The sequence below is a fragment of the Cynocephalus volans genome, chromosome 4 (assembly GCF_027409185.1).
Source record: "Cynocephalus volans isolate mCynVol1 chromosome 4, mCynVol1.pri, whole genome shotgun sequence".
NCBI classification, from domain to species: domain Eukaryota; kingdom Metazoa; phylum Chordata; class Mammalia; order Dermoptera; family Cynocephalidae; genus Cynocephalus; species Cynocephalus volans.
Window position 1 is genome coordinate 17514690 of NC_084463.1, and position 16558 is coordinate 17531247.

Below are 16558 nucleotides of genomic sequence, written 5' to 3' on the forward strand. Positions count from 1 at the left end.
GATGTAGGCCTCATATCACCTGCTTACACCACCTGGAACTTTTGTTCTGCAGCTTTCCCAGGGCTGTTCCCTCCACCTGGCTCAGCGCCTTAGTCAGCTGCTTAACCTCCAGCTCCGGAGAATGCCCATCCTGTCCAAGGAGTCGGCTCCCGGCCTCATCATCGCCACCGGTATGTGTGCTTTGCCTGATCTTACAAGGGGTTCGACTGTCTGGTTACATGTAGGCCAGTGCAGAGTCATCACCCATGTCTCCAGCAGTGACCACCCTTCGTGGTTTTAAGACTTTCTTGGTTGCTAGGTACTACTACGAATTTCTGGATGGGCAAGGTGATAATCTGACATATTCTTGAAATTAAAAATAATTATTCCTCTTGCATTTTAGGCTCTGTGGGAAAGAACTTGGCCAGCAAGACGAATGTGTACATCTCTAGCAGTGCTGGAGCCAGGTGGCGAGAGGTCAGCACCCCCCCCCCCCGGTTCTTGTTTGTGTGAGAAAGTGGACTGTGCCTCAACACTTCAGGGACACGTATGGCCCATGGTGAAGGGCACCAATGCCAAACATGATAAAGTAAAGAGAGGTGCCCGAAGCCACACATGACCTGCCCCGATTTGTATTCATACCTTATAGTGTCGACTTATGATTTTGCCAAAAATGTTACTTTAAATAAACAACAGACCTTTTCTTTAAAAAAACAGCTGTGAATTACAGGTTATATGAGGGCAAATAATGTGTTTTAGTCACTTCTTTACCTGTAGGACCCAAGAATGCCTGGCGTGGAGTGGGTACTCAGTAATTTCTTTATGTATCAGCAAATTACAATGTAGTTGTGGTGGTATCAGGTCTGAAACTGGCTATTTTTATTATGTTTTTGTGTATTATTGAAGTTGAAGTCAAGCCTCTCCTGTGCTGCACAGATACTTTCATCTCATTCTGTGCTGTGGAAACAGACTCTGTTTTTGCCTTAAGGTTTGTAACTAATTTGTATCCTCAGGCACTGATTATACCAATCCTGAAGGTGGAGCTAGTTCTCCAGTCTCGAAATGCTAATTAAGCCTCAGCTTTGGACATTAGAGCATTCCCAGACTTGTAAAAAATATTTTTCACCAGCCTCCCATGACTTATTAAAGCCCAGGGAAGTGCTTCTGGTCTCGCTCTGTAGGGGTTGCTTTCAGTGGTGACCCTATATGTGCCAGGAGCCACCAGGGTAAAACTCAACAGATCACTTGACAAGAATTTGTTGAGCACCACCTGTGTGCTGAGCACCTTGTCAGGAGTGACGTGGAGTTCTCCGAAGGGCTAGCAGATGTAGTTCCCATCCTCATGGTGCTTCTTATTTGGAATGCAGTACATATACTTTCACATTTAAATATGTAAAGCAGTGATAATACTCAATATTCATTTGGCTCTTTGCAGAGACCTGTCATAAGTGTGAGGACTTACCATCCCTCCAGCAGAGAGAGAGAGAGGGGGGGGGGGGTGTGTGTGTGTGTGTGTGTGTGTGTGTGTGTGTGTGTGTGTGTGTGTGTGTGTGTGTGTGTGTGTGTGTGTGTGTGTGTGTGTGTGTGTGTGTGTGTGTGTGTGTGTGTGTGTGTGTGTGTGTGTGTGTGTGTGTGTGTGTGTGTGTGTGTGTGTGTGTGTGTCTCATACAGCATGGTAGAGAATATAAGTACATACTCAGGTGAAAGAGGTTGTCAACACCAAAGTAGTCAAAAGGTGTGAACAGTTTGGAGTTGGAGGCGTGGGTAGTTTGGAGTTGGAATTTTCAGGTCATCCTGGTTTTGCTCCCATGGGAAAGATTAAGCAGCTGCTTTCACCTTTCTTGCAGCTGGATGTTCCTTTTGAAATTGGTATTCTCTCCTGTGCAACAGGCTTGTGGTTTGTTTGTACCTTCTGCTGTCTGTGCAGTCTGGGATTTGAACATCTGCAAGTGATTTCCTTCTGGGTAGAAAGCAGCGTCTTGTTCCTTGTCAGTGAAGTGGTGTCGTCTAGCTCTTCCCAGGGCAGCTGTCAGTGCCTCTTTCCATGCATGCTTACTGCCTGCCAAGGAGCAGCTGGTGCACAAGGGACCTTAGAACTAGCGGAGTGTATTAGTCTGTTTCTGTTGCTAATAACAAAATACATGGAACTGGGTAATTTGTAAGAAAACGAAATTTAGTGCTTATAGTTTTGGAGGCTAGTAAGTCCAAAATTCAGGGAACACATCTGGTGAAGGTCTTGGTGGTGGTAACAGTGACAGCAGAGTAAAACACTGAGGAGATGGTAGAGCAGAGAGAGCAAGAGAAGAGGTGCCAGGGTCCTTTTAAACAATAAGCTCTCGCGGGAACTAATAGAGTGAGAACTCACTACCTCCCCTCCCCAGGGAAGGTGTTAATCTATTCATGAGAGATCTGCCCTCATGACCCAAACAGTTCCCAACACTGCCACATTGGGAATCAGATTTCCGTATGAATTTTGGGGACACAACACATCCAAACTCTATCATTCCTCCCCGGCCCCCCAAAACTCATGTCACTCTCACATATAAAATACAATAATTCCATCCCAACAGTCCCAAAAGTCTTAACTTGTTGCAGCACCAATGTAAAAGTCCAAATCCAAAGCCTCATCTGAGACCAAAGACAAAAAACCTGTAAAAATCAAGAACAAATTTATCTACTGCCAAGATACAATGGTGGAACAGACACTGGGTGCACGTTCCAATTCCAGAAGGGAGAAATAGGCCAAAAGAAAGGTGTAACAGATTCCAAGCAAGTCAGAAACACGTTTCTGAATTGCGTACCTTGATTCCATGTTCAATGTCCTGTGGCTTTCCTGGTCTCAGGTGATGCTTTAGCTCTCCCAGACTGGTGTTGTGTGCTGGTAACTCCCCAATTCTGGGGTCTTCATGGTGGCACTGCTCCTGGTACCAATTTTCTGTAGTAGTCCATTTTTGTGTTGCTTATAGTGGAATACCTGAGACTGAGTAATTAATAAAGAACAGAGGTTTATTTGGCTCATGATTCTGGGACAGCTGCATCTGGCATGGGCCTCAGGCTGCTTCTACTCATGGCAGAGAGTGGCAGGCGGCTGGCAGGTACAAGCAGATCACATGGCAAGAGGAATCGGGGATCAGATTTCCATATGGGCTTTGAGGGGACAAACATATCCAAACTCTATCACAGAGAACTAAGTAGGGGATGAAAAGGTTGAGACTGTATCTGTTGGAGTGGGCATCTGAGTCCCCATGGCAGGCTTCACTTTAGAGGCACAGTCTGCGGTGGGTAACAGGTGGTGGCAGAGTAAGAGGAAGTAGTGTGTAGTGGACAGAATGCTGCCTACAACACTGGTGGCCATTACCCTAGTTCTCCGTATGCTACTAATTAGTTGTGCAAATTATCTGATTCTCAGAATTAATTTCTTGTGCTTTTTTCTCTTACAGCTTTATTGAGGCTTTATGGAAGTATAGTAAACTGCACATATTTATTCAGTTTGATCAGACTCGATCACCATCACCACACTTAAGATAAATTTTTACATCATTCTCGTCCCCCTAAGTATCTTTGTGCCCCTTTGTAATCCATTCCTCTTTCCACCCTTTCCCTGTCTATTTCTGTCACTATAGGTTATTAGTTAGCATTTTTTAGAATTTTAATAAATAGACTCATATAGTGTATACTCTTTTTTGCTTGGCTTGTATCATTCATCGTGGTGATTTTGATATTTATCATGTTGTTTATTATGTTGTTTTTATGTTGGTTCATATATCAGTGGTTCTTTTTTTATTGCTAATTAGTGTCCCATCGTAGGGATATACCACAATTTCTTTAGCTATTCATCTGTTGATGGGCATTCCAGGTTTTGCTCATTAGCAACATAGCTGTTATGAGCATTCACATACATGTTTTTATGTGTACATATCTTTTCATTTCTCTTGGGTAAATACCTAGGAATGGAGTGGCTGGGTAGCATGGTACGTATATGTTTAACTTCTTAAAGAACTGCCAAATTGTTTTACAAAGGATATGTACCATTTTACATTTCTACCAAGCAGTATGTAAGAATTCTAATTGCTCCACATCCTTGCCAACAGCTGGTATGATCAGTCTTCTTACTTTGAGACATTTTAGTAAGTGTGTAATGGTATCTCATTGAGGTTTAAAATTTTTTTATTTTAAAAATTTTGTTTTTAATTGATACATAGTTGTACATATTTATGGGTACAGTGTGATGTTTCAATACATGTATACATTATGCAAAACTCAAGTCAGAATATTTAGCATATCTATCACCTCATGTACCTATCATTTCTTTGTGGTGAGAACATTCAAAATCCTCTCTTCCAGCTATTTTGAAGTGTACAATGTAATATAGTTAACCATAGTCAAGTCACCCTATTGTGCAATAGAACACCAGAATTTATTCTTCCTATCTAACTGTGACTTTGTACCTGTTGCCCAATTTCTCCTTATCTCCCCCTCACTCCTACAGTGTCCTTCCTGTGGTAACCACTATTCTACTCTCTACTTCTATGATACCAATTTCTTTAGATTCCATATATGAGTGAGATCGTATGGGATTTGTCTTTCTGTGCCTGGCTTATTTTACTTAACATAATGTCTTCCAGGTTCATTCATGTTGCCGCAGATGATATAGGATTTCTTTTCTTTTTTCTTTTGTATGGCTGAATAGTATTCTATTGTGTATGTATACCATATTTTCTTTATCCATTCATCTGCTGATGGACACTTAGGTTGATTCTATAACTTGGCTATTGTGAATAGTGCTGCTGTAAACATGGGAGTGCAGATAATCTCCTTGACATACTGATTTTATTTCATTTAGATATATACTCAGTAGTGGGATTGCGGATCTCATTGTGTTATAACTGGTATTTCTGTGATTACTAGTGATGTTGAGCTCCTTTTCATGTGCCTCTTTGGCCATTTTAAAAGGTGAAAGATTAATATGATTTCGAGAAACCAGATTACCATTGGCCATTTAAAAATCTTTTTTGAAGTGTCTTCTTCAAATATTTTGCCTATCTTGAAAAATTGGATTGTTCGTCATCTTTGACTTGAGTTTTTTAAATATATGCTGGATTCAGGTCTTTTGTATGTTATATGTCCTACTCTGTGGCTTGCTTTTTTGTTTTCTTAATGGAGTTTTTTAAAGAGCAAATGTTTTAAAGTTTGAAGACAATTTATCAGTTTTTTTTTTTAAATGTTCTTTGCCTTTTGTGTCTATCTAAGAAATCTTCACCTCTCCCAGGGTTGCAAAGATTTCCCCCTATGTATTCTTTTACAAGTTATATATTTTTAGGTTTTAGATTTATGATCCATTTGGAGTTAATCATATATGTGGTAAAAGGGAAGTATTGATAGTCATGTTTTTCCATACAGAGATCCATGCACCGTTTATTGAAAACACTTCTCTTTCCCCCATTGAATTGCCTTGGTACTATTTTGAAAATCAATTGGCTAAATGTGCGTGGGTCTATTTCAGAACTTTCTATTTTGTTCCATTGATCTATATGTCTATCTTTTTACGAGTAGCAAATTGTCTTAATTGCTGAAGCCTCATAGTAAGTATTGAGATCAAGTAGGGTAAGTTCTCCAACTTTCTTTTTTTTTTTGTCTTTTTCATGACTGGCACTCAGCCAGTGAGTGCACCGGCCATTCCTATATAGGATCCGAACCTGCGGTGGGAGCGTCGCCGCGCTCTCAGCGCCGCACTCTCCCGAGTGCGCCAGGGGCTCGACCCTCTCCAACTTTCTTCATTTTAAAAATTGCTTTGATTATTCTAGGTCCTTTGCGTTTCCATATACATTTTAGAATCAGCTTGTCAATTTCTTTTAACCTATTGGGATTTTGATTGTGATTGCATTAAAGTTCTAGATGAGTTTGGGGGAGAATTAGCTTCTTAACACTAATGAGTTGTCTGATGCCTGAATGTAATGTTTCTCCATTTCTTCATTAGTTTTTCTTAGTTTTTTGCAGTTTCCAATGTGGAGGTCCTATACGTCTTTTATTAGCTTTATTCCTAGTATTTATTATTTTTTTATATTGCTGTAGATGGATTTTTTTAAAAAAATTCATTTTCCAGTTTTTGCTGTAGTATATAAGAATGCAATTGATTTTTGTATATTTACTTTGTATTCTATGACCTTACTAAGGTAACCCATTAGTTATAGTAGTTTTTTTGGTAGATTCTATAAAAGTAATCATACAAAGAGGGACAGTTTTGTTTCTTCCTTTCCCATCTTTTATGTCTTTTATTTTCTTTCTCTCATCCTTCTTTCCTTTTTCTCTTCTTTTCCTCCCTCCCTCTTTTCCTCCATCCCCCCCTCTTCCTTTCCTTTTGTTACAATGACTAGGACCTCCACAAAGTGTTGAATAGAAGCAGTGAAAGTGGGCTTCCTTGCCTTCTTCCTTCTCTCAGGGGGAAACAATTCAGCCTTTCACCATTAAATATGGTGTTGGCAGTAGGTTTTTGTACATGTGCTTCATCAATGTGTGGGAAGTTCCCCGTTATTCCTAGTGTGAGAACTTTTGATTGTGATTGGGTATTGAGTTCTGTCAAATGCTATTTTTATATCTATTAAAATGATGATGTGGATTTTCTTTATTATTCTGTTAATGTGATATATTATGTTTTAAACCTACCTTGAATTACTGGGATAAACCCTACTTGGTCACGATGCATTATCCTTTTTATACACAGCTAGGTTTGATTTGCTAATATTTCGTTAAAGATTTTTGCCTTAATTATGAGACATATTAGTCTCTAATTTTCTTTTTTTGTAATGTCTGTGTGAAGTTTTGATATTAGGGTTTGGCTGGTGTCATAAAACAAACTGAGCTGTGTTCTCTTTTCCTCTATTTTCTGACAAAGTTTGCATAAGCTTGTTGTTTTCTTTATGGGTAATTTGCCAGTGAAACATGGAGTACAACACAGATAACCATAGTCACCCTATTGATCAATAAAACACCAGAATTTTTTCCTCCTGTCTAACTGTAACTTTGTACTGTTGCCCAATCTCTCTTTATCTCCGCCTTCCCTCTCTGGTTTTCAGCTGTTTTGTTATCATGTGTCCAGGAGGGATTTTCTTTGAGTTAATCTCATTTGGAAATCCTGATCTTGAATCTATAGATTTACTTTTTCACTAAATTTAGAAAAACTTCAGCATTTTTCTTTAAATATTTTTTTTGTCCCAGTTCCTTTCTCCTTTTTCTTCTTAGACTCTAATTACCTGTTAGACCCTTTGTTACTGTCTCACAGGTCCTTGGTGGTCTTTGTTTTTAAATACTTTTTTCTTGTGTGCTCTTAAAAAAGGGTATTTTCAATTGATTTTTATTTATCTTCAAGTTCATTAATTCTTCTGTCATTTCTATTCTGATGTTGAGTCCATCAATGAATTTCTCATTTCAGATGTTGTATTTTTCTGTTATAAAATTTCTATTCTTAAAAAGTTTCTACTTCTCCAGGGATAATTCTTATCTTTCATTCACATGTGTTTTCCTTTACGTCATGGAACACAGTTACAATAGCTATTTTAAAATTCCAATATATGGAATTTTATCTTGGGATTGGCACATATTGATTGTCTTTTCTCTTGAGAACTGAACACATTTTACAGATATTTTTGTATATTGTTTGTTGAGTAATTTTTATTCTGGTGTATGAAATTAAATCATCTGGAGGATGTTGATATTTTTGTTTTAGCATATAATCAGCAAATTTATGTTCTGACCGTAAGTTCTGTCTTGCTTTCTGTGGGTGGTAGTTCAAATCTCAATTCAGTCTGCCAACTCTGTGCAGTGCTGGTTTAGGTCTCTTTTATACATGTATAGTTTAGCGGTTAGGCTGAGACTTGTGTAAGTTCATACACAGAATTAGGGGATTTATTTTTTCAACACTCCCCCCTTTTTTAGGATTTCCTCCACACTTTCCCCGGCCTGCAGGGGCTCCTTTTCCTGCTTCCTTTGGCAGAAACAGTTCCTATTGAGGTTTTAGCTCTCTGGCTGGGACTGAGGTCTTTCATGACTTTCACGAGGTACTCCGTGACTGGGGCTTTCACTGGTGCAAAGTGTACTAGGAAACCTACAACTGTATGGGTAGCTTCTCCAGGTTTTAAATCCCCTCCACAGCTGTCTGCTTTTGTTTACTTCTCAGCACTCTCTAGTAGTTATGTATTTTGTCCAGAGTTTTTAGTTGTAGTTAGCAGGAAGGATAGGCTATCAGGGGCTTATACTGTCATAGTAGAATTGGAACTCTAATTGGAATTGATTGGTTTTTAATCACACTATTTGGTGATAGTTTGGGTTCGAGTCCTACTTCTGCTGTTTACTGTTTGCCATTTGAAGATGAACCCTAGTTTATTTGGGAAAAACTGGAATATGAGAACCTGTTATTTCTATTTCTAGGACTGTATGGAGCAGATGAGATAATGGATGTGAATGTGTTCTGTAAACTGAAAACCTGTATTCAGGTGGTTGGCATCACTGCTGTGTGCATGCATCTGTGAGCGTGCATGTGTGAGCACGGTTTCTGCATGGTTACCCCCACAGAAGTGGCATCACCACTGGCTTTTCCTCTGCAGGCACTTCCTGGACCTCACTACTATACATGGGGAGACCACGGCGGCATCATCATGGCCATTGCCCAGGGCATGGAAACCAACGAGCTGAAGTAAGTGTCTCGGATTAAGCGTTTTCTTTTAACGTCAAACTGTTCTCCTAGAACTTTCCATCTGTGATTATAACTAGATTATCTCTGTACGGCACTTGTTTGGTAGCACAATTTGTGGCCTCTGAAAATTAAACTTTTCTAATCTGTAAAATGGGAGCAATAACCTGACCTTTCTATCTCAGAGGAGTATTGTGAGGAACAAGTAAAATAATTTTATTGATTTGAAAAAGTACAAATTTATATAAATATAAAGAATTAATAATGACTAAAAAATTAACGAGAAACTTTTTAATTTGTCTTTCTTTACTTTGTGTGTGACATACACAGGGATTTATTTATGGAATGACTAATAATAATAACAATGAATAATACACAAGTGATAATTATAGAATGCCTGTAACTTGATAGCCAATTGACTTTTGCTGTGCTACATTTCATTTCGGGGATTCTCATAGATAGATCTGGAAGGGACGTTAAAGGTTAACTGCTTCATTTCACAGATGAGAAAACTGAGGCTCAGTAAGGTGATGTAACTTGCCCAAGGTCTTCCCATTCATTAGTGACAGATGCAGGACTGGCACTTGGGTCTTTAGATTATATCCTGTACTCTTTGCAGTATATTGTTCTGAAAAGCAAAAATGTCAAGAGCTTGTAATCTCTTCCCCCTTAAGTCCTGATTTTATCTGAACCAGTTCTTTGATTACTTTTGTCTGAGTTATTGAATGGTTAATGTTAAGTTTGGGGAGACTGGCCCTCATGTCCTCCTGTTTTGGAGCTGAACCCATTAGATGAATCAATCCATGAAGGAGGTGGAGAAGGCTTCTGTAATTATCTTGTTTAGTGCAAGGAAGAAAGCTTTCTTTTCTTTGCTCATTTTAGAAACAGGGCCAGCAGCAAGGGAGAGGTGGGTGGCTTGAGAAGAGATCTTAGCAACTAGTTTTCCCCCTGTAGTTAATTTGACATGTGCTAAACAGCTTGGCCTCCAAAGAGCTGAGAAAAACAAAGTCCTGGCGTTTGGTGTTCCACCTGGCTATTCCCTGTTCTGTGTGGCACTGGCCACTGCTTCTTTACAGCTGAGAGTCAGAAGAGGTCCTGTTTGTACACAGCACTCTGTATCCTTATTCTGGTTGGTGCTTGCTCAGACGATGACTGTCACAAAGTACAATGCTTCCTGCATTTATGCCGTCATTTATACATCCATTAACTTATTTACCAGCCCACCCAGTTAGCAAGCATTAATTGTGCCAGGTACCATGTATCTAAAGATGAATAGTATGCTGTCTCCCTCCCTTAAGCATTCCACCCTCTAGTTAGAGGAGAAGAAACAATTCTAGTGTTTGAAACACTGCTATGTGTGAAAGACACGTAGGGGACGTAGTTTGGCTTCCTAGGAATACGTTTCATTCTTTATATGGCTTTCAGATTTTAGAGTCAGTTTTCAATTCTCCTTGTTTAACTTCTCTACAGATTACATTTGCATTCCAAACTGGCTCCTCTGAAGGAGCTAGCGTGATTATAGTCCTCTTACACCATCTGTTGGCGCATATGTGCTCAGGGAACGCAGTGGCATTCTGCACTAGCCAGAGCAAAACATGACCAGGAAAATAAACCTGCTGCCAAGAAATCATAATGCTCTCACCAGACATTTCAAAATGCCTCTGGGGATTATGGACACTGTAGCGTCCTCTATTGGTATAGGCCATCTGGAGGTGTTTGTATGCATGGTTCAAATAAAGCATTTGCAAATGGGAAAATACACACAGGCCTCCTACTGACAGATAGATGCGTCCTCAATTTCAGCCTGAGCTGGGCCTAAATATGTGTAGCCACCTGGTATTTACTCAGCATGTTGCTCACAGAGGTGTTTTGCTTCTGCTGCTGCTCTGAAAAGCAGGAAATAATACTGAAGTTAGTTTGTATCCTCAAACCACAATGGTGATTTACTGTGATGCCCGTGCACGAGTGGAGGCCGCTTCTGACCAAACTTGGTTTTTGTTGCCGCTCTAGAGGTTTAGGCCCCATATAAGTCTGGCCTCCCCAAGCACAGTGATCTCTCTTCTTGGAGTCTCATAGCATTTATTGGTTGTCCCATTAATTTGGCATTGATCATGTGCTGACTCCTTTAGTTTGTTATCTTTTCATTATATGTCTGAGTTCTTCAACTCGTTAGTAACATCTTTGTAGACAAGTATTTCTATTATATAGAGGTTAGCAGGCACTTAGAAAATATTTGATTGATCCATAAATAGGACATGCACACTTAGTCTTCTGAAATTGCTTATGTATTTATTTTTTTAACTGATTTATAAAACTGGAAGGGACTTAGACAGTGTGCCAGTAGCACAGTCACCACTGCTGTTGTATGTAAATGACAGTCCTTGCAGCACAAATGTGGGTGGGGGCTCCCTGGATGTGTCCAACCTGGTGGTGCCCCAGAGGCACCAGAGATGACCCAGTCCACCTCCTCAGTTTTCACATGGCGAAATAATGTGATTTGTCAGGAGTAAGTGCCCATACTGGAACTTGTGCATATTTCTGTTAGGAATCATTTCAGGTCAATTACACCAGCATTTGTTGAACATCTACAATGAACCAGATGTTGTGTACCAAGGACACAAAGGTGATGAGCTGTCGTTCAGGAGTTGCTGGTCCCACTGGTGCTCTGTGATGTTTCTGAGCCAGTTGGAGATAGAGAGGCCAGGAGGAGGGGCTTGTTTTGAAATGGAGCTTTCTGACCTGATATCCGTCCTTAGGGAGGAAAGCAAGTAAAATAGTGTCAGTTACTCTAATAAGAGGTAGTAGGGACAAAAGTTGGAAAATTGTTTAAGGTGAGGGGGTTTTTGGATTTTGCTTTTTGGTTGGTCCTTTAAATTATTCATGTCTTTCCCTGATTAGCACAGGTAACTGAGTTGACTTGTTTCAGCTTCTGCTTTGATTCTCTGCTGAGACTGTTACCTTTGTAATTGTTAATTGAAATTGAGAGCAAGAAGTGGAACTCTTTGTTTTGCTGTTGTGTCTACATGTCTGAAATGAGTAAAGAAGAACCTGTGCTTGGGATGCACTCGTTTGTTTGTTCGTTCGTTCATTCATTCATTCATTCAGCATGCAATTACTGTGAACCTGGTTGGGACGCATAGGAGCAGTTTCTTTTTCTTGTGAATAGTCAGAGTTCTTCAGAGTCGGGGCAGTTGTGTACTGACCAAAAAAAGATCCAAACACAAATTTGCCGGCTTGATCATGAAAGATGAGATCAATTTCCGTTTCTTCTCAGCAGTTTGTCTTGTCAGCATGATGATATTATTGTTAGTTACTAAAAATGTTTTGGAGTTGCCCAGAAGCATCTTTTCTCTAAAGAGATTTCTGATTTCATAGGGTTTCCCTCTGGAAATCCTGAACAGCCCCTGTAAAGACTACTTGCAGCAGAGCAGCTGTCTTTTCTGGACCTGAGCTCTGGAAGCAGCCCCACAGTTCCAGAATGAGGGAGCTGGCAGTTAACCTCTTCAGTTGGTTGCAGCACTTAATGCTAGTAGTAACACTTGTGCGGTTGCAGAGAGAGCTGCCCTCGCTTCATTCTCATCCTCATGTCGTTTCCTCTGCCCCTTGAGGTATACAGGAACAGGTGTTCTTTTTTTTTTTTTTTAAAAGATGACTGGTAAGGGGATCTTAACCCTTGACTTGGTGTTGTCAGCACCATGCTCAGCCAGTGAGCTAACCCGCCATCCCTATATAGGATCTGAACCCGTGGCCTTGGTGTTATCAGCACTGCACTCTCCCGAGTGAGCCACGGGCCAGCCAGGAGCAGGAGTTCTTATCACCTCTAAACTATTAAGAAACTGAGAGACAGGGTTAAAAAAAGAAAAAGAAAATTCAGACAGTTTATTTAATTTTCTTCAACGAGCCTTACTTAATGCCCCTTCGATGTGCTAGGAAAGGTGCCAGGGACAGAAAAGTGAGTAAGAGGTCTTGTTCCTGATGGATGGCAGTCTAGTAGAAAACACTCACAAAATCATGTCATTTAAATAAAGTAAGGTGTAAGATCAAGGTGAACACAGGCTGCACTGGGAGCCAAAATGAGGGCCAGGTAGTGCCGTCTGGGTGGCAGGAGAAGCTTCTGGGAGGAGATGAAACTTGAGCTGAGACTTAAAGGATTAAAAAAAAACAAGGTCGAAATCCTCCTGTTCCAGGGTTAGAAAGAGCTTGAGCAAAGGCAGCAGCACGAATCAGTGTGGAATTAATAGAATGCAAATTTCAAGGGGAGGAGTGGTGAGAACTGGAGCTTGAGGTAGGTATGTAGGTAGGGGCCAGGTCCTGCAGGACCTTACCTGTGCTGTACTAAAGAGATTAAACTCTGCTTTTGAGTCGATAGAGTCCCTTTGAAGGTTTTAAATAGGAAAATGGCACAGCTAAATTTGCATTATTGAAAGATAGCTCTGGCAGAGTGAGGAGGGTGAATTTAAGAGGAGCAAGACTGGAGGTGAGAGATGATGCTAGGGTGGGTTCGAGGACTAAGTCTGCAGGGTATGCTTTCTGACTAGCCTGGAGTGTCAGGGGAGGCAATCATACCACTTACTGAAAAGCTGAGAGAATGCAGATTTGGACAAGTTGACTTGAAGTGGCTGTGGCACGTCCATGGGGCAATGTCCAGCAGGAATCTGGACATATTACATCATCTGGTTCGGCCTTCTGTCCCCCTTTGCAAGAATTTTCTCTGTGCTGTCTGTGACAGATGATCATTCAGTCTTTGCTTGAGCAATTCTAGTAATGGAGAATTTGCTAGATCAAAAGTGCTTCCATTTCAGTTTGGGGCAGTTTGTTGTTCACTCATTCATTTATGAATGGAAGTTCTCTGGTGAGAGAGAGTCCAAATTCTCACTCCAGCTTCTATTTGGTGGGCTTAGTTCTGCCCCTTAGAAACATTTTGCAGATATTTTCTTTCACCTGAAAGTCTTTCAGATATTTGAGGACCCCATCCATGTCCTCCTGAGCATCCACCATCCCATGGTAAACATTCCTAGCTCCTTCCCTCATAGGGTGGAGGATCCTGAATCCCCCCCTTCCTGCTTTTCCTTTATTTAGGTCTGCCTCACGATGTCAGTGCCCTAAAATGTGGGACCCAGATCTGACCTCGGTAGCCTGAAACATGCAGAAGATGTTAGCATTAATACCTACATGACTCTGGACGCTCTATTTCTATTAATGAAAACCTGACTGTGTTTACATTTTTGCCAGCTACCTCAAATTGGTGACTCCTATTAGATTTTTTTAAATTGAGCATCATTTACATATCATGAGATGCTCAGATCTTAAATATACCATTCGGTCAGTTCTGAAGGAGTCATGTCAAGCTGTAGAGCACTTCCGTCACCCCAGAAAATACCCATGTGTCCTTCATACCGATGCTACCCACTCCTATCCTCCCACCCAACTGAGGCAACTGCTGTTCTGATTTTATTTTTATCACTGTAGATAAGTTCTGCCTATTCCAGAATTTCATACATATGTTTGTATTTTCTGTATTTGGCTTCTTTTCATTTCAGTGTAATGTTTTTGAGATTTATTCATCTTGCAACCTATATTAGTAGGCTGAGTTCAGTTTAAACTAAAAAAAACCAGAGATCCCTTTTTCTTATGGATCTTATTAAAGACCAGGTGTTTCCCATCCTATATTTGACAGGTTTTTTGGAACTAACGTGTAGAACTTTGTTTTTATTTTTTCTTATTCTTTTGAAGTTTTCTTATTCTTTTGACATTTTCTTATTCTTTTGATTCTTTTGTTATTCTTTTGAAAGTGTTTTGAATCCTGTTCGGAGCATTTATTGTATTATCTGTTCCATTAGCCTTGCACCCTTTGCAAATTTGGTATATTCACCTTCCAGATCGCTATCCAGATCATTGACAGATGTGTCGAGCTCTCTGAGAGCTAGAGGTCTTATTTTGGCTTGAGATCAAACCACACATCAGCACTCTTCAGATTTGTTTGTTTCACCGGCAGTGAATTTTGTCTAACTGTGTGGTCCAGAAGGATGCTAATGAACGAAAGAATGTTCTATATCATTATCCTGTTCTTCAAATCAAGAACTACCAAGAGAAAAGGAAATGGGATTAGTTTGTTGTGACTTGTGTATGAAATCATTTGGGTTCTCAGCTCTGACTTTTTTTTCTAAGTACTCTCAAGTCACAAGTTTTATAATCCATTCTTGAAACCACCTTTTCTTCTTTAGGGAAATAAAGCTGTTTTCTCTTGTAATCTTTGAGATCTTTGTTCTCTGATTCTTCTAGAGATTATTAAAAGGGACTCTGCATTCATCCTATCTTTAAGTCAGTTCCCTAGAGTTTATTTTATACTCATTTTCCTTTTTATTATTTTTATTTATGGGGTACAGAGTTGACTATCAGTATTTGTGTATATGTCAGCATGTTCATTACAAATCGTAATTACTTTTTGTGTCCCTTACCCAATCACTCCCTTTCCTGATACTCATTTTTCTTTAACTTCCTTGTTTTTTGTTTTGTTTTGTTTTTGCTTTGCCCAGTTTGAATATCATTCTCCTTGATAAAGATAAAAACAAAATAGAATTTTTTTTCTGTTATTATTTATACCATTGGCCACCAGAACAATGAACCTATTTCTTTCTAATTCTTCATAGGACTTACTAGGTAACCAACCCACCATCCCACTGACTCACCAATCTACCAATTATTTTGGTAATTTGAAACATAATCCATGACTCATTTTGAACTTGAGTTATCTGGCTACTATACCAGCTGTAAGAATTACACTAGAATTAACTAGCAGATTACTGCCACTCTAATTTTTTGCCCATGGTTGGTTATGTGACTTTTTTCTCATTTTGAAGAAGTTCTTTAAAATCTGAGCTCATCAAGGACCTTTCTGTGCAGCCACATATTAGTGTCATAAATTGGGTATCTACCACTGATTCCCCTTTTGAAGTGTCTGTGGCTATCTTACATTATATTATTATATTATCTGACCTTTCCATCCTCTCGAGAGTTTTTAGCTAAGAGATTATGTCTATATTTTTGCATGAACAGTTGAATTCTCCATTCCTAAAGGTTAGGGCCCTGTGTCTTCTTTCATGACTTAAGAATGCAAAGGTGACTTGGTTTGTTTTCTCGTGAGGTTCTTGTCCCTTTCACTTCACCAGCACGAATTCCTCAGTGGTGAGAATTCAGTCTAAAATATATGTTCTCTTAACTGTTAACATTGGTAATGTGACTGCCCTTTCTCCAAAATTCTAAAAAAGTGCTATTTTCTAAATGAACAGTTTATTCTCAGATATAAGCTGTGTTTACCGCTTGTTAATCTCACAAATGAATTATTGTCAAAGTCCTCTGGGATCCTTTCAAGAAATGGGATGATTCGTTTCCTGATGTTATCCAGGGTTGGAGGAGCTCTTAAATAGAATTAACTGGGCAATGTAAATATACACAGATTTCCAGTATTATCACAGAGCAGGCGGATAGCTCCCATCGTGTCTGGTTCAATTCTGTCAGTTCAGTCCACTTTAAAAGTGATCGTAGTGGGCCGAGCCTGTGGCACACTCGGGAGGGTGCGGCGCTGGGAGCGCGGCGACGCTCCCAGCGGCCGCAGGTTCGGATCCTATATAGGAATGGCCTGTGCACTCACTGGCTGAGTGCCGGTCACGAAAAAGAAAAAATAAAAATAAAAAATAAATAAAAGTGATCGTAGCTTTTAGCTCGGCGCACTGGTTAATGAGTTAACTTATTCAGATATCTGCTTCAAAATTCACTTAGCCAAAAGCATATCAGCCAGATAAGAATTTCTCCACTTTAAAAGATCTGTAGAAGATGTCACTTAGTCTCCCGTCCACATTCATTACGTTGCCTTGTAACCCCACAACTTGGCTT

General features: G+C 39.9%; 1 protein-coding gene across 2 annotated transcripts in view; it reads left to right on the forward strand.

The window, feature by feature from the left end:
• The window catches only part of SORL1 (sortilin related receptor 1), a 159828-nt gene that overhangs the window by 59078 nt on the left and 84192 nt on the right, over positions 1 to 16558 (forward strand). For both annotated transcript variants that reach the window (XM_063093193.1, XM_063093194.1), the window contains exons 10-12: positions 53 to 170; positions 383 to 456; positions 8580 to 8668. In XM_063093193.1, coding sequence (XP_062949263.1) covers positions 53 to 170; positions 383 to 456; positions 8580 to 8668 — 281 coding nt within the window. The remainder of the gene's footprint in view (positions 1 to 52; positions 171 to 382; positions 457 to 8579; positions 8669 to 16558) is intronic.